We start from the raw sequence: 23,703 nt of genomic DNA, 5'->3' as shown, positions 1-23,703 counted from the left end.
AGTGAGCTGAGATAAGACGGAGCTTTACCTAGCAAAGACTTATAGATGACCTGGACCCAGTGGGTTTGGTGACGAATATGTAGCGAGGACCAACCAACGAGAGCATACAGGTCGCAGTGGTGGGATGTATATGGGGCTTTGGTGACAAAACGGATGGCACTGTGATAGACTGTATCCAATTTCCTGAGTTGAGTGTTGAAGGCTATTTTGTAAATGACAACGCCGAAGTCAAGGATCAGTAGGGTAGTCAGTTTTACGAGGGTATGTTTGGCAGCATGAGTGAAGGAGGCTTTGTTGGAAAATAGGAAGCCGATTCTAGATTTAATTTTGGATTGGAGATGCTTAATGAGTCTGGAAGGAGAGTTTACAGTCTAGCCAGACACCTAGGTATTTATAGTTGTCCACATATTCTAAGTTAGAACCGGCCAGAGTAGTGATGCTAGTCGGGCGGGTGGGTGCAGGCAGCGATCGGTTGAAGAGCATGCATTTCGTTTTACTAGCATTTAAGAACAGTTGGAGGCCACGGAAGGAGTGTTGTATGGCATTGAAGCTCGTTTGGAGGTTTGTTAACACAGTGTCCAAAGAAGGGCCAGATGTATACAGAATGGTGTCGCCTGCTTGGAGGTGGATCAGAGAATCACCCGCAGAAAGAGCGACATCATTGATATATACAGAGAAAAGAGTCGGCCCAAGAATTGAAACCTGTGGCACCCCCATAGAGACTGCCAGAGGTCTGGACAACAGGCCCTCCGATTTGACACACTGAACTCTGAGAAGTAGTTAGTGAACCAGGCGAGGCAGTCATTAGAGAAACCAAGGTTGTTGAGTCTGCCGATAAGAATGTGGTGATTGACAGAGTCCAAAGCCTTGGCCAGGTCGATGAATACGGCTGCATGGTATTGTCTTTTATCGATGGCGGTTATGATATCGTTTAGGACCTTGAGCTTGGCTGAGGTGCACCCATGACCAGCTCGGAAACCAGATTGCATAGCGGAGAAGGCACGGTGGGATTCGAAATGGTCGGTGATCTGTTTGTTCACTTGGCTTTTGAAGACTTTAGAAAGACAAGGCAGGATAGATATAGGTCTGTAACAGTTTGGGTCTAGAGTGTCTCCCCCTTTGAAAAGGGGGATGACCGTGGCCGCTTTCCAATGTTTAGGAATCTCAGACGATACGAAGAGAGGTTGAACAGTAGGGGGGTTGCAACAATTGCAGCGGATCATTTTAGGAAGAGAGGGTCCAGGTTGTCTAGCCCAGCTGATTTGTAGGGATCCAGATTTTGCAGCTCTATCAGAACATCAGCTGTCTGGATTATGGTGAAGGAGAAGCGGGGGGGGCTTGGGTCAGTTGCTTGGGGGGGGGGGGGGTGCAGAGCTGTTGGCCGGGGTTGGGGTAGCCATGTGGAAAGCATGGCCAGCCGTAGAGGAATGTGTCTTGTTTTGTACGCTTTGTACAAATAATAAAACGCAGAACTACAGGATGTTTCTTAACATAACTCTTTATTAACTAGCTACAACTACATGTTCGCCTATCTCCAACCACGATCAACTGACTATGCCCTAACCGTCTGGGTGGTCTTAACCAATCACTGAACAGTAGGATACGGCGGTAAAATGCATCCAATTATAATTCAGTATGTATTCACATATGAATATTACAGAATGGTTATTGAAATTCTCGATTATCGTGGATTTATCAGTGGTGACAGTGTTTTTTATCCACCGTTCAGTGGGCAGCTGGGAGGAGGTGCTCTTATTCTCCATGGACTTTACAGTGTCCCAAAACTTTTTGGAATTAGTGCTGCAGGATGCAAATTTCTATTTGAAAAAGCTAGCCTTTGCTTTCCTAACTGACTGTGTATATTGGTTCCTGACTTCCCTGAAAAGTTGCATATCATGGGGACTATTCGATGCTAGTGCAGTATGCCACAGGATGTTTTTGTGCTGGTCATGGGCAGTCAAGTATGGAATGAACCAAGGGCTGTATCTGTTCTTAGTTCTACATTTTTTGAAAGGGGCATGCTTATTTAAGATGGTGAGGAAAGCACTTTTAAAGACCAACCAGGCATCCTCTACTGACGGAATGAGGTCAATATCCTTCCAGGATACCCAGGCCAGGTCGATTAGAAAGGCCTGCTCGCAGAAGTGTTTTAGGGAGCGTTTGACAGGGATGAGGGGTGGTCATTTGACCGCGGACCCATAACGGACGCAGGCAATGAGGCAGTGATCGCTGAGATCCCGGTTGAAAACAGCAGAGGAAAATTTAGAGGGCAAGTTGGTCAGGATGATATCTATGAGGGTGCCCATGTTTACGGATTTGGGGTTGTACCTGGTAGGTTCATTGATAATTTATGTGAGATTGAGGGCATCTAGCTTAGATTGTAGGACGACCGGGGTGTTAAGCATATCCCAGTTTAGGTCACCTAACAGTACGAGCTCTGACGATAGATGGGGGGCAATCAATTCACATATGGTGTCCAGGGCACAGCTGGGAGCTGAGTGGGGTCTATAACAAGCGGCAACAGTGAAAGACTTATTTCTGGAGAGATGGATTTTTTAAAGTAGAAGCGCGAACTGTTTTGGCATAGACCTGGATAGTGTGACATTTAAAAGAAATATGGATAAGACATAAAAGTAACAAGTAATTAAAGAATAGCGGGACTATATACAGGTGTGATACCGGTACAGAGTCAATGTGCGGGGACACCTGTTATTTGAGGTAATATGTACATGTAGGGAGAGTTATTAAAGTGACTGTGCATAGATGACAACAGAGAGTAGCAGCAGTATAAAAGAGAGGTGGGGGGGTAGATAGTCTGGGTAGCCATTTGATTAGGTGTTCAGAAGTCTTATGGCTTGGGGTAGAAGCTGTTTAGAAGCTTCTTGGACCTTGACTTGGCGCTCCGAAACAGCTTGCCGTGCGGTAGCAGAGAGAACATTCTATGACTAGGGTGGCTGGAGTCTTTGACCATTTTTAGGGCCTTCCTCTGACACCGCCTGGTATAGAGGTCCTGGATGGCAGGAAGCTTGGCCCCAGTGATGTACTGGGCCGTTTGCACTAACCTCTGTAGTGCCTTGTGGTCGGAGGCGGAGCAGTTGCCATACCAGTGTAAGGGGCCTCCAGTTTTTTAGATAGACCGGGTCTTTATATTTGCCATCTGGGTCTTGTTTTAATAATAGAGAAATCAGACCTTCCTGCTGAGTACCTGACAGACTACCATTTCTATAGGAGTAGTTAAAACAATCTAACAATGGAGCTTTTAGTATATCAAAAAATACTTGATATACCTCTACCGGTATGCCATCAAGCCCTGGGGTTTTTCCAGACTGACAGGATTTAATAGCCTCAAAAAGTTATTCCTCTGTCATTTGGCCTTCGCACTGATCTTTCTGTACATTTGTTAATTTTAAATTTTTTCTATTATTTGGAAAGAATTCCTTACCGTAATCTCCATTCAGTGGGAGAGGATGAGACGGATAAGAGAACATTGCCTAAAATAATTAGCTTCCTCTTTTAAAATATAATTCGGAGAATCATAGATGACTCCGTCTTCAGTAACGAGTTTCTGCAAATTATTTTTGTTAGCGTTCCTGTATTGGAGATTCAGGAAGAATTTTGTGCATTTTTCTCCATATTCCATCCAGTTTGCTTTATTTTTGTAATAGATCGTTAGATCGTTCTTGAATAAGTTCCTCAAGTTTTTTTTTTCCTCTAACTTATTTTGTATCTCTGTAGTATCATTTTATTGCTATCTACCTGTACTATTAGTTCATGGATTTCCCTTGTTAGTCTTGTTTCTTTTGCCAGAAACTGCTTTTTTATTATTGATGAATATTGAATGACCTCTGAAGGTACATTTAAAGGTATCCCAAACAATAAGGGGATTTTCTGAACCTTTATTATACTGAAAAAATTCAGTTATAAATTATTTTGTCTTAGTTAAAAATAAGTTGTCCTCCAGTAAACTTTGATTAAATTTCCAATATCCCCGTCCACGTGGAAAATCTATAAGCGTTATGTGAATGCCAATTAGATGATGATCCGATCGCATTCTGTCTCCTATTAAAACTTTTTTGACCTTTGATGCAAGAGAGAAAGAGACAAGAAAGTGGTCAAGACGACTAGCTTGATTAAGTCTCCTCCATGTATATCTCACTATGTCGGGGTTTTTTTAGTCTCCAAATATCCACTATTTCTAATGTGTCCATAATATTTGTGATTTCCATAAGGGCACGGTGATGATAGTTTGTAGAGTGATTAACTTTACGGTCCATTGAGGTACTTAACACTGTGTTATAGTCTCCGACCATAATGATTAGATCATTTGATGCCTGTAAGTTCAATAAATTGTTATAAATGTTTTTGAAGAAGTATGGATCATCCTGATTTGGACAATATAGATTAATGAGCCAAATCTCTTTTTCGTCCACTTTCATATTCAGAAGGATCCACCTTCCTTGCGAATCATTCCTGATTATTTGCACCTTCAGCTCAACATTTTTGTTAATTAATATCATCACAACCTTTGAGGTCCTTTGTCCATGACAGAAAATTATTTCACCTTCCCATTCCTTTTTCCACGCAACTTCATCTAAGGATGTAGAGTGAGTTTCCTGTCAACAGTATATGTTATATTCCTTTTCTTTTAGCCATGTAAAGACTGATCTTTTTTTATAATTTGCCAAACCGGTACAATTATAACTAGCTATACTTATTTCACCCCTTACCATAACTAGATACTATTCTAAGGCTAAATTGACCATAATTAGTGCTTGTAAATTTACTGCCATCAGAGGTATTATGAAGGTCAAAACTAGAGCTTTCAAATGTCTGATATTTAGAATTCAAGAAATAGGTTCGAGCAATATTTTTGTTATTCCCTTGCCTGTGAGCCAATGCCACAGATGTTAGAAAATTTTGACAAATTATGTGTGTAACAAATCTGAGTATGTTGATGTGTATGATATTGGATATAATATAATGCGAGTGTGTATGATGTCTGTATAAGAGTAAGACTATACTGTGTCATGTCCAAATGAATAATAACTTGTTTGAGTGTCTGTGTGTAACATGTAGTGCGTATAGCCTTAATATTCATAATTGTAATCCATATCGTATCACCATCATAGTTGCATCATAATTACCTTTAACATAATTGAAAAACACATCCCAGCATTTCCACAGCAATTGACGTTTCACATGATCATAAAAGAGACCTGGCATTACTCTAGAGACGGCTTCACTACAGTACAAATGTATTCCGTACAATATGTTATTATTCCCCAATGCCCCTATTTTGATATCTTCCCCTTGCTTGTTGTAAACATATATAAACTTGTAGACAAATACATAAAAAAAGATAGACAAACAATAAACACATTAAATTATAAAACAGTTCTCGACAATAGAGAGGAAAAGAAGAGAAGAGAAAATTGAGAGTGAGAGAAGAGAGATCAGGAATGTGTGTGTGTGTGTGTGTGTGTGTGTGTGTATGTATAAGTCCGTATGTGTAAGCAAGCATGTAGTTGAGTACATGTGTGTTCATATCCACTTCATAATGTTCAGATATTTTACACAGTTTCCATACCTTCTTTTCTTTTGTAACCTGAAGTCCCTGTAGAATTTAGTACAGCCACAGTGTTATGGAGCTGTCTCGGAATAGCTGTCCATCTATAGAGTTTGTCCACAATGATAAAGGCATGCCTACCATCGATCCTTTGTTGTCTTTGTACCGGATACAGTCTCTTATGACGTTCGTTTATCTCCTTTGGAAATTGGTCATTGAGACCGAATTTGGTCCCTTTAACCTCCCTCCCTCTGCTTTTGATCAGCTCCTTTTGTTGGAAGTGTTCAAATTTTGCGATGGTCGGTCGGTGACTCTTGGTCTTGTCGCTCCGAGCGCCAAGTCTGTTTATTCGGTGGAAAGCCACCTTGTTTACAGTCTCTATAGGAAGTTTCAATGCGGATTTCATGACTTCTCTGATCGCTCCCTCTGGATTATTGGATGCGTCCTCAGGAATACCAGAAAAAAATTGATTTTCACACATGCTACGACTTTGTATGTCTAGTAGCGTCTCCTTCATCACCCTGTTTTCCCTGAGTAGACAATCCATGTTGGAATCGTGTATTTTTACCTTGGATGAACTCTCTGGCTGAACTCCAAACTCCCCCTCAGTCCTGCTACCTCCTCACACAACCTTTCCATTGTTGTATCGATTCCAGCCAGCGCAATAGCCTCTACCTCAATGGTAAGTAAATTGTCCGTGTCTGTAGATTCATGTTTTTCTTTTTTTTGTCGGATTAAAGTTATTTTGTGAGGTGGTCGGATCTTTCCACGAAGGAGTATGCTGTTCCTCCATAGCGTAAAGCTGTTGGTACTCGTCGATTTCCCTCAGGATCTGCTTGGTATCCAGATTGGCTCTATACTTCAACCAGTTGTTTTACGAAAAGATAACAATGGGTATTTCCCACGTCGATGACAGGTGTCTGTAGTACAGCCATCTAGCACTCGCGGAATCCACGCAAAAAAAAAAAAGGAACACAAACTTGCAGTCCCAGCCGTAAAGGCTAACCGCGTTGTGGAATCCTTAGTAACAAAACTTTAGTTCGGATTAAAATCGATTTAATTAAAAAGTTTTAATGTGAACAACAAACCGAGTGTAGACAGTACAGTGTCCTGTTGCGCGCTCTGGTGACGTCTCTCTCTCGTAACTTAACGTCTCTCTCTCGTAACGTAATCACTCCAGTGTTCCATCCACCGCTTCCGAGTATATTACTCGGTAATGTTCAGTCTCTAGATAATAAAGTAGACGAGCTCAGGGCGAGGATCTCCTTCCAGAGAGAAAAAAGGGATTGTAACACTCTGTTTCACAGAAAAATGTCTGTCTCTGGATATTCTTTCCCCGTCTATTCAGCTATCTGGGTTCTCAGTACATCGTGCAGACAGGAATGAAGGAGACACGTTCTGACTCCTAGAGATGAATGTACTTTGGTGTGAAAAGTGCAAATCAATCACAGAACAACAGCAAAGGACCTTGTGAAGATGCTGGAAGAAATAGGTACAAAAGTATCTATATCCACAGTAAAATGAGTCCTATATCGACATAACCTGAAAGGCCGCTCAGAAAGGAAGAAGCCACTGCTCCAAAACTGCCATAAAAAAAGCCAGACTACGGTTTGCAACTGCACATGGGGACAAAGATCTTACTTTGTGGAGAAATGTCCTCTGGTCTGATGAAACAAAAATAGAACTGTTTGGCCATAATGACCATTGTTATGTTTGGAGGAAAAAGGGGGAGGCTTGCATGCCGAAGAGCACCATCCCAACCATAAAGCATGGGGGTGGCAGCATCATGTTGTGGGGGTGCTTTGTTGCAGGAGGGACCTGTGCACTTCATAAGATAGATGGCATCATGATGAAAGAAAATTATGTGGATATATTGAAGCAACATCTCAAGACATCAGTCAGGAAGTTAAAGCTTGGTCGCAAATGGGTCTTCCAAATGGACAATGACCCCAAGCATACTTCCAAATTTGTGGCAAAATGGCTTAAGGACAACAAAGTCAAGGCATTGGAGTGGCCATCACAAAGCCCTGACCTCAATCCCATAGAAAATTTGCGGGAAGAACTGAAAAAGCTTGTGCGAGCAAGGAGGCCTACAAACCTGACTTCGTTACACCAGCTCTGTCAGGAGGAATGGGCCAAAATTCACCCAACTTATTGTGGGAAGCTTGTGAAAGGCTACCCTAAACGTTTGACCCAAGTTAAACAATTTAAAGGCAATGCTACCAAAACTAATTGAGTGTTCTTAAACTTCGGACCCACTGGGAATGTGATGAAAGAAATAAAGGCTGAAATAAATCATTTTCTCTACTGTTATTCTGACATTTCACATTCTTAAAATAAAGTGGGGATCCTAACTGACCTAAGACAGGGAATTTTTACAAGGATGGAATGTCAGGAATTGTGAAAACTGAGTTTAAATGTATTTGACTAAGGTGTATGTAAACTTCCGACTTCAACTGTACTTCTCTGGGAAGAAGATAGACTTCAAGCTAGCTTGTCATGCCATCTCTGGGTAATCGCCACACACTTTAATATTTGTTTGTTAATGGAGAAGTCCTAAATTGTTAACTAACTCAGGATATTTAACTACACTTTGGGGCAGTGTTTTACTGCATTTACACTTATAAGAAATATTTAGACAATTGTTGCCCAAATGTTTGGGATTTGCAATGTTGTTGCCAGCAATTGTTTTTCTAGGTCGTTGTTATAAATGAGAACGTGTCCTCTACCAATTTACCTAATAAAAGAAAAGCAAATACCAAACAGAGTGCACTATGTACACCTTGTTTATTGTGTTGCCTGCCAATGGTAGCAAAATAGTTGGATATGAAGAAATTACGCACTTCCCCTTTTCTACAGTAATGTGCACCTATTTCCTGACCCTTTATAGTACCATTGCATCCATACCCCAACCGCCCCTATCTGACTCGAGTATGTGTATTCTCATCCAAGTACTGCTTTGTCTCTTCCTTTATCTAGGCCCTATCCAGTTGATGATACGTTGCTCTTGGGTCATTCTGTGAATAGAGTGCCTTTTGGGTAGTGTAATTTTGCGCAAAATAATAATGATAATGATAATAATAATGAATTGTAACATATCATAAAGAACACATGTTCAACTTCATAAACATCCCATCTCAAGAGTTAAAATTAAGAAATATGTATATAAAAGTGACTATGAAAGTGAGTGTGGACAATTTCATCTTAAATCAGCCATTGAAGCTTGTTGTGTGCAACAGGGAGGGGAAATTGAATGCAAACTTAACAACAATATTTGAATGTGTTACAAAATGTCTAGCCTGTCTATCTATGGGTAACAGTGTTGACGTTATTCTTTACACGCTCAGTTTTTCACTACAAAACACAAATAGAAAATGTCCGAAAGAGTAGAACCAGCTCACCTGTTTTGCTCTATGATTTGACTATTAGATGTTCAATGTCGCTTAAACATTTTTTTTAAAGGGAATAGTTTTACCATATTAAAGCGAGAGTTCAGTTCACATTAGAGGGTTGACTTTAAACCTGAGGTCTTTACAATGATGGAAAATCTTGGGGTTTGAGTGGATTAAAGTCATCCCAGAAGTTTGACATTTTCAGAGAAAACAAACAAATTATTTTAAAGAAATCTGTGTTATTGGAATTTTGAGTGTTTCATCTAAATGTACACACCATCTCAGAGGTACACAAAAGGCACTCTATTCACAGAATGACCCTCCTCACAGATGTGAGTCAGATTTGTAATCTGTGTGTGGAGAGTCGGCGAGCAAGATCTAGCTAACTGCTTACAACCGTGAAATGTGATGTTATGAGACTGAAGTGGGAACAGAGAACAGTGTGCTTTCTTCATTGTTGTGCACCAGATTCACGAGATGTCTGCTCATGGGCAGGCATGGGCTGTCTTCCTGTTGCTAGCAACAGTTCAGCTTTTACCATATCCTATAATCATTGGGTTATTGTGACGACACAGGAGCCGTGCCCTTTCATGACAACTTGACAATTTTTTAAATTATATGTTAAGCATATCTCTGCTCTCCTCCAGTTTAATGTTTAGACCTGTGAGATGTGCCATGTGTATAAAGTCATGCTAGTCATTAATGACTTGCCTGGCTGTAACTATGAAATTACATGTACACAGCTGTCTACTTTTATATATAATTAATTTAACTCTGCAAAATACCGGCATCTTTAGAGTGAGAGCAACCTTAGTTTGTGGATCTACAGTATATTGTAATAATAATTACATTATTACTTTTTAATATTACTTGTTGCATTATTATTTTACACATTGTAAATGATTGTTTGTTATAATATATAGTGACATTAATTCTAAATCATTTGTCTAGCATTGTGTCTGATGTTGATGTTGTGAGTATGGGTTTGTTGCTCACTGGGGTGTTGCTTGGTTAAAAAACTCACAAACTGGAGGTGTGAAAGGATGTGGTGAGAAAGGTGACAGCTGCATAGAGTTGAAGTCGAAAGTTTACTAAGGTTGGAGTCATTAACTTGTTTTTCAACCACTCCACAAATTTCTTGTTGTCACGGTTGTCGTCGGTGAAGGAGGACCAAAACGCAGCAGGTATGTGTATGCTCATCTTAAATGATTATTTATTGTTAAAAAAATGAATACAAAAATAACAAAAACACGAGAACTAACAAACGAACAACAAACAGTCTGGCAAAGCCTAAGGCTCAATACAGAACAATCACCCACAAATAACAAACACAAACACACCCTACTATATGGGACTCTCAATCAAAGGCAGATAGACAACACCTGCCTTCAACTGAGAGTCCCAACCCCAATTAACCAAACATAGACATACACTCACTAGACTCCACATAGAAATACCTAAACATAAACCAAAACCCGGAATTACTAAATCAAACACCCTTTTAACAAAACACACCACCCTGAACCACATAAAACAAATACCCTCTGCCACGTCCTGACCAAACTACAAAACAATTAACCTTATACTGGCCAAGACGTGACACTTGTTATGAAACTATAGTTTTGGCAAGTCATTTAGGACATCTACTTTGTGCATGACACAAGTAATTTTTCCAACAATTGTTTACAGACAGATTATTACACTTATAATTGTTACCCCCTGACCTTGGAGATCCTTTATCCTCTATTTTGGTTAGGTCGGGATGTGACTAGGGTGGGCATTCTAGTTTCTTTATTTCTAGGTTGGCTTGGGATGGTTCCCAATCAGAGGCAGCTGTCTATCATTGTCTCTGATTGGGGATCATATTTGGGCAGCTTTTTCCGACCTGTTGGTTGTGGGATCTTGTTCGTGTATAGTTGCCTTGAGCACTGCATAGCTTCACGTTCGTTTTTGTTCTTTATTGTTTTTTGCCAGTTCACGTAATAAAGATGATAAACCCTAACCACGCTGCATTTTGGTCCGATTCTTACAACAACGGCAGTGACAATAATTCACTGTATCACAATTCCAGTGGGTCAGAAGTTTACATACACTAAGTTGACTGTGCCTTTAAACAGCTTGGAAAATTCCAGAAAATTATGTCATGGCTTTAGAAGCTTCTCATAGGCATTTGAGTCAATTGGAGGTGTACCTGTGGATGTATTTCAAGACCTACCTTCAAACTCAGTGGGAAAATGGGAAAATCAAAAGAAATCAGCCAAGACCGCGGAAGAGCTGTTGGTTTGGCTGGGGAGGCAAGACATTCGCCCTGAGGAGCGTGTTAGCCGTCCGATGCCACCTGTATCAGCTCCCCGTATTCGTCCTGAGGAGCGTGTCATCTGTCTGGTACCATCTGTGCCGGCTCCACGCACCAGGTCTCCAGTGCGCCTCCACTGCCCAGTACGTCCTGTGCCAGCTCTCCGCACTCGCTTTGAGGAGCGTGTCATCGTTCCGGTACAATGTGTGCCGGTTCTTTGCACCATGTCTCCAGTGCGCCTCCACAGCCCGGTGCGTCCTGTGCCAGCTCCCAGCACTTGCCGTGCGAAGGTTGTCATCTGTCCAGGACACGTTGTGCCAGCTCTACGCTCCAGACCTCCAGTGCGCCTCCACGGCCCAGTACGTCCTGTGCCGGTTCTACGCACGGTGTCTCCAGTGCGCCTCCACAGCCCAGTGTGTCCTGTGCCAGCCCCCCGCACTTGCCGTGCGAGGGTTGTCATCTGTCCAGGACACGTTGTAGGATTAAATGTCAGGAATTGTGAAAAACTGAGTTTAAATGTATTTGGCTAAGGTGTATGTAAACTTCCGACTTCAACTGTATGTGAATATGCATGTTCATGTATTGATGTGCACACGTGTGTATGTGCGTGTATGTATGTGTATCTCCCAATTTCAATGTTGTCCATCCCAATGAGGTCTGTAGATTCCCCTTTCTCTGTCTTTATCACCATAAGGGCTCAAATGCAGGTCTCTATCTACCTCTCTGGGAAGAAGACGGACTTCAAGCTAGCTTGTCATGCCATCTCTGGGTAATCGCTACACACCTTAATATTTGTTTGTTAATGGAGAAGACCTAAATTGTTAACTAACTCAGGATATTTAACTACACTTTGGGGAAGTGTTTTACTGTATTTACACATATAATAAGAAATATTTAGACAATTGCTGCCCAAATGTTTGGGATTTGCAATGTTGTCGGCAGCAATTGTTTTTCTAGGTCGTTGTTATAAATGAGAACGTGTCCTCAATCAATTTACCTAATAAAAGAAAAGCAAATACAAAACACAAACAGAGTGCACTATGTACACCTTGTTTATTAGTGTTACCTGCCTATGGTGGCAAAATAGTTGGATATGAAGATATTACGCACTTCCCCTTTTCTACAGTAATGTGCACCTATTCCTGACCCTCTACAGCACCAATGCTTCCATCCCCCAACTGCCCTTATCTGACTTGAGTATGTGTATTCTCAGACTTAAGTACTGCTCTGTCTCTTTTGCTTTATCTGGGCCATATCCAGTTGGTGATACGTTGCTCCTGGGTCATTCTGCGAATAGAGTGCCTTTTGGGTAGTGTAATTTTGCACAATATAACAATCTATTTCACGAATTGTAACATTATTTCATAAAGAACACATGTTCAACTTCATAACAAACATCCCATCTCAAGAGTTAAAATTAAGAAAAATGTATATAAAAGTGAGTGATTATGGACCGTGAAAGGGTTGACAGTTTCATCTTAAATCAGCCATTGAAGCTTGTTGTGTGCAACAGGGAGAGGAAATGGAATGCAAACTTAACAACAATATTTGAACTTGTTACAAAATGTCTAGCCTGTCTCTCTATGGGTAACAGTGTTGACATGTTATTCTTGACGCGCTCAGTTTTTCACTACAAAACACAAATAGAAAATGTCCGAAAGAGTAGAACCTGCTCACCTGCTTATACTCTATGATTTGACTATTAATTTTATGATTTATGATTTTACTTTTTTTGAATTTTATTGTGAAATCTTGGGAAAATCTTGTGGTTCAATGCATACAATTTTTCCCAGAAGTTTGACATTTTCAGAGAAAACATTTTTTTTATTTGAAAGAAAACAATGCTATTGGAGTTTTGAGTGTTTCATCAAAATGTACACACAATCTTAGACATACACAAAAGGCACTCTATTTGTGGAATGACCCTCTTCACAGACGTGTCAGATATGTAATCTGTGTGTGGAGAGTCGGCGAGCAAGATCTAGCTAACTGCTTACAACTGTGAAGTGTGATGTTATGAGACTGAAGTGAGAACAGGGAACCAGTGTGCTTTCTTCATTGTTGTTCACCAGATTCACGAGATGTCTGCTGATGGGCAGGCATGGGCTGTCTTCCTGTTGATAGCAAGAGTTCAGCTTTTACTGTATCCTACAATCATGGGGTTATTGTGTCAACACAAGAAGAGTGACCTTTCATGACAACTTTAAGATTTTTGGTCAATATTTTTTACAATATGTTAAGTATATCTCTGCTCTCCTAAGATTTCTACATGGTTCTCTTTTCATTCATAGTGTTTTTATCCACTCCTCCAGTTCAATGTTTAGACCTGTGTGTTGTGCTGTGCGTATAAAGTCATGCTAGTCATCAATTACATGCCTCACTGTAACTGTGAAAGTACATGTATTCAGCTGTCTACTGATATATATTTAATTTAATACCGGCATCTTAGAGTGAGAGTGACTTTACTTTGTAACTCTATATTGTAATAATGTTTATTACATTATTACTTATTATTTGTACTACTTGTTATTATATTATTATTTTATATACTGTAAATATAATTGTTTGTTAATATATAGTGACATTATTTCTAAATAACTTGGCTAGCATTGATGTTGTGAGGATGGGTTTGTTGCTCACTGGTCTATTGCTTGGTTAAATCGCTGACAGGCTGGAGGTGTGTTCACCCCGGTACCATCTAGAAGGTGGTGACAGTACAGATGCATCAAAGCTGGGACACATGAGACTGATAAACAGCTTCTATCTCCAGGCCATGAGACTGTTAAACAGTCACCACTAGCCGGCCTCCACCCAGTACCCAGCCCTGAACCTTAGACACTGTCACTAGCCGGCTACCACCCGGTACTCTACCCTGCAACTTAGAGACTGGTGCCCTAGGTACATAGAGTAATTGAACACTGGTCACTTTAAACTTCAACTAAATATTGTAATGAATAATGTGTAAATTGAGGAGACTAAACTCCTTGGTGTAACCCTGGGTTGTAAACTGTCATGGTCAAAACATATTGATGCAAAGGTAGCTAAGATGGGGAGAGGTCTGTCCATAAAAGTGCTGCTCTGCTTGCTTGACATCGCTATCAACAAAACAAGTACTACAGGCCCTAGCACAGCTCATGCACCTAGACTACTGTCCAGTCATATGGTCAAGTGCCACAAAGAGGGACATAGGCAATTGGTTCAGAGCAGCACGGCTGGCCCTTAACTGTACATGGAGAGATAGCATTGATAATATGCAGGTCAATGTCTCTTGGCTCAGGGTGGAGGAGAGCTTGATTGCATCACTGCTTGTCTTTGTGAGAGGTATTGACATGTTGAAATCACAGAGGTGCCTGTTTAAGCAACTAGCGCACAGCTCAGACACCCATACATACCCCACAAGACATGCCACCAGAAGTCTCTTCACAGTCCAGAACAGACTACAGGAAACACACAGTACTACATAGATCCTTGACTACATGAAACTCTATTCCACATCATGTAACTCAGTCAAGCAGTAAAATCATAATTTAAAAAAACTGCTAAAACTGCACCTTATGGAACAGCGTGGACTGTGAAGAGACACACACACAGCATTCGTAAACACATACACTCTACACACATACACTACCGTTCAAAAGTTTGGAGTCACTTAGAAATGTCCTTGTTTGTGAAAGAAAAGCTAATTTTTGTCCCTTAAAATAACATCAAATTGATCAGAAATACAGTGTAGACTGGAAACGGCAAATTTTTTATGGAATATCTACATAGGCGTACAGAGGCCCATTATCATCACTCCTGTGCTCTAATGGCACGTTGTGTTAGCTAATCCAAGTTTATCATTTTAAAAGGCTAATTTATCATTAGAAAACCATTTTGCAATTATGTTAGCACAAAACTGGCCTTATTTAGACTAGTTGAGCATCTGGAGCATCAACATTTGTGGGTTCGATTACAGGCTCAAAAGAGCTTTCTTCTGAAACTCGTCAGTCAATTCTTGTTCTGAGAAATGAAGTCTATTCCATGCGAGAAATTGCCAAGAAACTGAAGATAAAATACAACGCAGTTTACTACTCCCTTCACAGAACAGCGCAAACTATCTCTAACCAGAATAGAAAGAGGAGTGGGAGGCCCCGGTGCACAACTGAGCTAGAGGACAAGTACATTAGCGTGTCTAGTTTGAGAAACAGACACGTCACAAGTCCCCAACTGGCAGCTTCATTAAATAGTACCCGCAAAACACCTCAACGTCAACAGTGAAGAGGCGATTCCGGGATGCTGGCCTTCTAGGCAGAGTTGCAAAGAAAAAGCCATATCTCAGACTGGCCAATAAAAATAAAAAATTAAGATGGGCAAAAGAACACAAACACTGGACAGAAGAACTCTGCCTAGAAGGCCAGCATCCTGGAGTCGCCTCTTCAATGTTGACGTTGAGACTGGTGTTTTGCGGGTACTATTTAATGAAGCTGCCATTTGACGACTTGTGAGGCGTCTGGAGATGGAACTGGGCCGACATTCTGCTGATTTTCTCATAGACAAAAAGCCCGATCTCAATACAGTTTTCTGTTCCCAAAACTACAATCTGTTATGAACAGAGTGCACTAAGTTTTGTGGACGTAACCTTTTGCCCCCCCACGCACATTTTTTTCCCAGCTCAATGTTGTAAATGAGAATGTATCCTGAATCAACTTACCTAATAGAAGAAAAGCAAATATCAAACAGAAACAGAGTGCACATACATTATTACACCTTGTTTACTAGTTTTGCCTGCCTATGGCAGTTGGATATGAAGACATGACGCACTTCCCTTATTCGACAGTAACGTGCCCCCGTTTCCTGACCCGCTACAGTACAATGCATCCATCCCCCAACCGCCCCTCTCTGAATCAAGTCTGTGTATTCTCAGAGGTAAGTACTGCTCTCTCTTTGCTTTACACTTTTTAAATGTTTAATTGTAACCTTTATTTAACTAGGCAAGTCAGTTAAGAACAAATTCTTATTTAAAATGACGGCCTACACTGGCCAAACCTGGACAACGCTGGGCCAATTGTGTGCCGCCCTATGGGACTCCCAATCATGGCCGGTTGTGAAACAGCCTGGATTCAAACCAGGGTGTCTGTAGTGACGCCTCTAGCACTGAGATGCAGTACTTTATACCGCTGCACCACTCGGGAACCCTTAATACAGAGATACTTCAATTTGGACTGTTAATGTCCAAAATCTGAATTCGAGATTGATAAAGATTTAGCCTAAAATATGTTATTGTTCTTTGTTTCAATTCAGAGTACCTTGTCTCAGAAATAGGGATAATGTTCAGATATATTATATTCTATATTTGAAGTTAGAATGAAGGCATTCAGTTTAGATGCATACAGTACCTGTGCTATTTACTTTTGGCAAAGCTTGTGTTTTGGTTATATAGTTCATATAAGGTTAGAGTGCTACTTCACTTGCACATGGAGGGGGATTTACTGTGCAAGAGCCAAGATGCACTGTTGGAATTTCATGTACTTTTGGAATTTCATATTTTGTACAACACTGGAAATGTGTTCTATAGTATATAGAAAGCGCCAGCAGACACAGTCACATTTTGTTTGTGGTTATAACACCCTCAATATGTTTGGGTGAAAGTGTTTTTAGTCCTTGTGGTGTGTGCTAGTGTTGTTGTATTTTACAATGGGAAGTTCACTCCAGAGCCAAAAACACATTATTGTCACCACAAGAATAGAAAAATATCACACTCAATGCAAAAAAAATGATTTGATAGACAATATTTTTATACCAACACCTATGATACAGTTCATCATACACGATAGTCATTGTTGCCTAAAGCCTTATTTGCACAGGACTAGTATTACAAGATATTCTCAGTTATGTTATTTCCCAGAATGAATGTGGTTCCAGAGGACTATTAGCACAGGCTTAGTTTTTAACTGTCCCCTTTAATACTTTTTTCATTCAGAATTGACTTTCGGATGGAAGGCTGTTCTAGACGTGATGATATTTCAACTTATCGATGGTATAGCCTAATATTGGCTTTCAGTAAGAGAAAGTTTAAATAATAATGCACTTCAATGAAGAAACAAACTGTATGCATTTTAGGCTTAATTTACATGTTTGCAACTACTTATACATTTAGAAATGTTGGGTTATTTTTGTCCTTTAAAGGTGCAATATGCAGAAATCGCTCCCCCATTTCCTGGTTGCTAAAATGTGAAAAGTTTGCCTTATTTCAGTTTATGTGATAAAATAAGCAATGGATGGAGTAGAGAATCATTGTACCATCTAAACCACTGTGAAATATATTTTAAATATGTAAAAATATTGTATTTTTAGCAGTTTGAAACTGGTGTACAAAACCGAAAGTAAAAGACACAAAATTAAAATGAAGAACGGGCAGCATAGAAATAGAGCACATAGAACAGATCTACCACTTTTTAGACTTCCTTTCAATAAGAATAACAGTTCTATAACTCACATTTTTATGTGATTTAGGTCAGGTCACCAAAAAAGTTACATATTGCAAATGTAATAATAATACTTTAAAAAAGCAAACATAAACATTTCAACAATTAGTCATAAATGTATATTTTCTTTTGTTTATCATACTGCCATCATCAAAATTTCATGAATTTTTACCACATTCAAATGGACATTCATCTATAATTTCAAAGCTTACTGCATGTAATCATACATAACTTAAAAAGCCCATTTCATAGAGAATGTTAAAAACTGGACTATATGTAATAACTTACTCTGAAGAGATCGTGATTGGGTCTAAATCAGGGTTTCCCAATCTCTGTCCTGGGGCCCCCCTTGGGTGCACATTTTGGTTTTAGCCCTAGCATTACACAGCTGATTCAAATAACGAACTCATCATCAAGCTTTGATTATTTGAATCAGCTGTGTTGCCCCCCAACACAGCTGATTCAAATATATATATTTGTCCTGTCCATATAGTCCATGCACAGGACAGAGTTTGGGAAACCCTGGCCTAAATAAGCGTTTGGTGGACAAAATGTATTGTTCTTCTCTTTAACTGCCATTTACAGAAAGTCAGACTCTTTCCACATGCCAACACATTTTTCTCAGCTTCAGAAGCATCTGCATTCACCGATTTTGTTTGTGGTTATCCCTAGATATACAGTGCATTCTGACATTTTCAGACCCCTTGACATTTTCCACATTTTGTTACGTTACAGCCTTATTCTAAAATGGATTAAATATTTTTTTCTCCTCAATCTACACACAATACACCATAATGACAAAGCAAAAACAGGTTTTTAGAAATGTTTTCTAATACAGTTGAACTTGGGAAGTTTACATACACTTAGGTTGAAGTCAATAAAACTTGTTTTTCAACCATCACCCCTGTGTTCCAATGGCACGTTGTGTTAGCTAATTCAAGTTAATCATTTTAAAAGGCTAATTGATCATTAGATAACCCTTTTGCAATTATGTTAGCACAGCTGAAAACTGTCGTCCTGATTAAAGAAAGAATAAAACTGTCCTTCATTAGACTAGTTGAATATCTGGAACATCAGCATTTGTGCGTTTGATTATAGGCTCAAAATGGCCAGAAACAAAGACCTTTCTTCTGAAACTCGTCAGTCTGTTCTTGTTCTGAGAAATCAAGGCTATTCCATGCGAGAAATTGCCAAGAAACTGAAGATCTCGTACAATGCTGTGTACAACTCCGTTCACAGAACAGCGCAAACTGTCTCTAACCAGAATAGAAAGAGGGGTAAGAGGCCCTGGTGCACAACTAAGCAAGAGGACAAGTACATTAGAGTTTCTAGTTTGAGAAACAGACACCTCACAAGTCCTCAACTGGCAGCTTCATTAAATAGAACCCCCAAAACACCAGTCTCAATGTCAACAGTGAAGAGGCGACTCCGGGATGCTGGCTTTCTATTTAATGAAGCTGCCAGTTGAAGACTTGTGAGGCGTCTGTTTCTCAAACTAGAAACTCTAACGTACTTGTCCTCTTGCTCAGTTGTGCACCGGGGCCTCCCACTCTTTATATTCTGGTTAGAGACAGTTTGCGCAGTTCTGTGCAAACTAGGGATGGTGCCAAATTTCCTCCAGACATGACGCTGGGCATTCAGGCCAAATAGTTCAATCTTGGTTTCATCAGACCAGAGAATCTTGTTTCTCATGGCCTGAGAGTCTTTTGGTGCCTCTTGGCAAACTCCAAGCGGATTGTCATGTACCTTTTACTGAGGAGTAGCTTCCATCTGGCCACCCTACCGTAAAGGCCTGATTGGTGGAGTGCTGCAGAGATGGTTTCCTTCTGGAAGGTTCTCCCATCTCCAAAGAGGAACTCTAAAGCTCTGTCAGAGTGACCATCGGGTTCTTTTTCACCTCCCTGACCAACGCTCTTCTTCCCCAATTGCTCAATTTGTCCCGGCGTCCAGCTCTAGGAAGAGCTGGTTCCAAACTTCTTCCATTTAAGAATGATGGAGGCCACTGTGTTCTTGGGGACCTTCAATGCTGCAGAAATGTTTTGGTACCCTTCCCCGGATCTGTGCCTCGACACAATCCTGTCTCGGAACTCTACTGACAATTCCTTCGACCTCATGGCTTGGTTTTTGCTCTGACATGCACTGTCAGCTGTGGGACCTTATATAGATAGGTGTGTGCCTTTCCAAATCATGTCCAATCAATTGGATTTACCACAGGTGGACTCAAATCAAGTTGTAGAAACATCTCAAGGATGATCAATGGAAGCAGGATGCTCCTGAGCGCAATATCGAGTCTCATATCAAAGGGTCTGAATACATATTTAAATAAGGTATTTCAGATTTTTTTTTAAATACATTTGCAAAACAAAATCTAAAAACCTGTTATCGTTTTGTCATTATGGGGTATTGTGTGTAGATTACTGAGGATTTTTATTTATTTAATACATTTTAGAACAAGGATGTAACGTAACAAAATATGGAAAAAGTTAAGGGGTCTGAACACTTTCCGAAGGCACTGTATTGTCAAGGTTTTAGGTGCGTACTGGTACCGAAGTCAGGTGCAGGAGAGCAGAGAGTTGTGAACAGGCGCACACGTTATTGAGGCAGGAGAAAACAGCAGACGGACGCAACTGCGTCAAAAACCTCCAGCCACAACAGCAAAACTGCGGAGCGCAAAACACAGTCACAAAAACTAATGATGCCAAATAAACAATACTACGTGCAGTAACACGGATCATTAAACACCAGCCTGGCGCGTAACCTCAAACGCGTAACACAAAACAATTACACACAAAGACATGGAGGGGAACAGAGGAATAAATACATGCAGTGTGATTAGGGAATGAAAACCAGTTGTGCAGGGAACAAGACAAAACAAATGGAACAATGGAAAAATGGAGCGGCGATGGCTAGAAAGCCTGTGACGTCGACCGCCAAACGCCGCCCGAACAAGGAGAGGAGCCGACTTCGGCGGAAGTCGTGACATGTATTCTCCAGACTTGTATACACAAAGTCATTGATATGTTATAAAATGTTGATTCTAGATAACATTTTATTTGGAAATATGCACCAAAAATGCTGGTTACGTACATGTTTTTAGTATTTTAAAGATTAAAAAAGTAAATATCCACAATCTGCTCTATACACGTCCGGTCCTGGAATGTTGTAACAAAATTAAACAAAAATATTTAGGCTGACTTCATCCAGTGTCCAGGAAAATGTATTTGCGGTATATACAAATATGTGCATATTTAATTAGATAGTTACTAATTTGCATATTTTAATACAATATTTCAGGGGGAAATTACCCTATTAGGGTGTGGTGACTGAAATATTTGGTGATCTTTAATTCATTGGCACATTATTGTCTGCCAATTCTTGTTTTAAAACAAAAGTTCAGAACCAACGTGACATTAGCTAGTACATTGGGCTACAGACAAGACAATGCTACCCTTTACATCTAAATATCTGTCTGATCATAGGTAGTCTGTGTGAAGTCATTGTCACCATGGCCTGGAGTACCAACAGCACCAAACTGGACAACATCACCTTGTCCCTGTTCCAGAACGCAACAGCCAGCACAGCTATCTCCATCATCTACATCGTGGTCACCGTCATCAACCTGACAGGAAATGGCCTCTCCATGTGGCTTCTCCTCTTCCGTACCTCTCCCAAAACTCCCTCCATCATCTTCATGATAAACCTGACCCTGACTGACCTGGCCTTGGGCCTCGTCCTGCCCTTCCAGATCAAGTATCAGATGCAGGGGCATAATTGGAGCCTGGGCCCGGGCGTATGCAGGTATTCTTGTTTATTTTTTTTAATCATCATTTATTTATCCTGATCAGTCTCATTTAGAACGATGTGTCTTTTCCATGCCCTGAGCAAGAGCCAACAACTTTCTTTTGTCACAGATGAATAACGATTAAATATATTCTGATCTTCCATAGGCTCTTGACCCTGGTGTTCTTTGCCAACATGTACTGCTCAATTCTAACTATGACCGCCATCAGTGGAGACCGCTACCTGGGCATCTGTTGGCCCATGCTCTTCCGTGAGACCAGGGAAAGGAAGTCATTCGCTGTTATCGGCTGTTTGGCCATGTGGACAGTCGTGCTATCTGTCTTGCACCCATTAATGACAACCGACCTGACGTTCCACGTTCCAGAACTCGGGATCACCACCTGCTTTGACGTTCTGAAGAGGGACATGCTTCCATCAATGGAGGCCTGGGCTGCTTTCCTCCTTACCCTGTTTGTCATCCTCTTCCTCATCCCGTTCTGCATCACTGTATTCTGCTACGTCGGCATCATCCGCAAGCTGGCCCGAGTTTCCAAGACCAACCAGAAAGAGAAAGCTATCCGTCTTGCCGTCACCGTCTTAACGGTCTTCACACTTTGCTTTGCTCCCAACAACATCCTCCTCCTGGCTCACACCATCCGGAGGCTCTTCTACGGGGACTCCCTCTACATGGCCTACAAGCTAACTCTTTCCCTCAGTTGCCTCAACAGCTGCCTCGACCCCTTCATCTACTACTTTGCCTCTAGGGAGTTCCGTCAAAAGCTGAGGCAGATGCTAAGGCTGAGAACACTGAGCAGTCTGGACACAGGGAAGACAGACCCGCACCGAGAGAGCCTGTACTCTGCCCAGTATGTGTCTGGGGGACAGTGCGGAGAAAACGGCAGAGTTTCTGTTAAACAACACTGTTAAAAAACTTTGCCTGTAAAGTGGAGAGAGAAGGCAGATGACAACCAAGATGACATGTCGCAATATCTCATGTTGGGTCAAATGACATTTCAAAATCATTTCACAGGATGGAATGTTTTTCTGTGCTGTATATAGATCCAGTAACAAACCAGGGCAGATGGTGCTTCTGCATTTCCAAAGTTATGGCTCTATTGAATCAGATCTGCTTTAGCCGACATCGGCTTAGCTGTTGTTTTGATGCTGTCAGAGGTGGAACTGAGTTAGAGCTGTCAAATCCACAAGTGGCTCCTGGCAGTATACCTAAAGGGGACATTGCAAGTGATTTCGGATTAACAGAAATCACTTGCAGCCTTGTTTACAAGTTTGAACACTGGATTGTGAGATGTAATCTACACCTGGTTTAAGATGATAGAAATACTCATAATTTAGTTGAATGATTTTTCAATTTGAAAGTAATTATTTATATAAAGCCTACACTCGCTCTGAACTTATAACGCAAGTAGGGTGGGTGTGGCTTTCCTGACAATGATTGCAAGAGCCGCTGCTCACTGATTTGACAGCTCCAATGCAGTTCTACCTCCGACACTGCCAAAACCTCGGTTTAATATGATTGAATCTTGGCCTTAGTTTTTTTTTTAAAGTAGAAAAGGGTTATTTATTTTGTGAAGGAATGTTGCAACTTGCATAAAGATAGGAATAAGATAGTGTGGCGAAGTGAGAGCTAGGCTCCTCTCACCACCAATGTGCTCTCTGCCTCCTGCCAATTCGTTATTTCATTGTGATGATTTAAGTATACCCTTTGTTTGTTCAATGTTTATTGATTCCCTGCTAATTATATCACCAGTAATGCATTTACTGTTAATCACCATAATTTCTCAGTAATCTAGACCGTTATGGTTTGGTTACATCGCTAATCTTTGTTCTTTCCTGAAATATATATGCATATGAATTTACCGTTCTGATTCTCAGAGTGGACACATTGTTTTCAGATCTCACAAACTATGCTACACTTGTCAGAAATACGTTTTGGTTTATTTCATTCGATTTAGGAGTTTACTGTCATTTTCCCCAATGTCGTTAGTTTGGAGCGCTCAAAGTTTCCATTTGTCTGGTTTCTTTGTCCTTTCTAATGTTGAGAGCACACATATCTGAGCATTGATAGAAAGAGGCCTAGGGCTATATGGCCTCTGTGTTATGATTGAGGTCAAAACTGTGTGAGTTGAAAGAAACTTATGAAGTGTTCAATTTAGAAACTGATTAAATGTTATACTCAAGCCTTGA

The 23,703-nt window shown here is 40.6% G+C and overlaps 2 protein-coding genes across 2 annotated transcripts in view; one reads left to right on the top strand and one right to left on the bottom strand.

The window, feature by feature from the left end:
- LOC115160612 (fas apoptotic inhibitory molecule 1) overlaps positions 1–16,039 on the bottom strand; it is a 28,287-nt gene extending 12,248 nt beyond the window's left edge. Inside the window, exon 1 of the mRNA XM_029710816.1 lies at positions 15,945–16,039. The gene's annotated coding sequence lies outside the window, so the exon portion shown is untranslated. The remainder of the gene's footprint in view (positions 1–15,944) is intronic.
- A 41-nt stretch (positions 16,040–16,080) lies between these two features.
- Positions 16,081–23,703, top strand: p2ry8 (P2Y receptor family member 8). Its single transcript, XM_029710813.1, has 3 exons — positions 16,081–16,159; positions 21,198–21,516; positions 21,666–23,703. The coding sequence occupies exons 2-3, from the start codon at positions 21,224–21,226 to the stop codon at positions 22,423–22,425; spliced, it is 1,053 nt and encodes a 350-aa protein (XP_029566673.1). The 5' UTR covers positions 16,081–16,159; positions 21,198–21,223; the 3' UTR covers positions 22,426–23,703.

This window comes from Salmo trutta, chromosome 24 (assembly GCF_901001165.1).
Source record: "Salmo trutta chromosome 24, fSalTru1.1, whole genome shotgun sequence".
Classification (NCBI taxonomy): domain Eukaryota; kingdom Metazoa; phylum Chordata; class Actinopteri; order Salmoniformes; family Salmonidae; genus Salmo; species Salmo trutta.
This window is presented reverse-complemented; position numbering and strand designations above follow the sequence as displayed.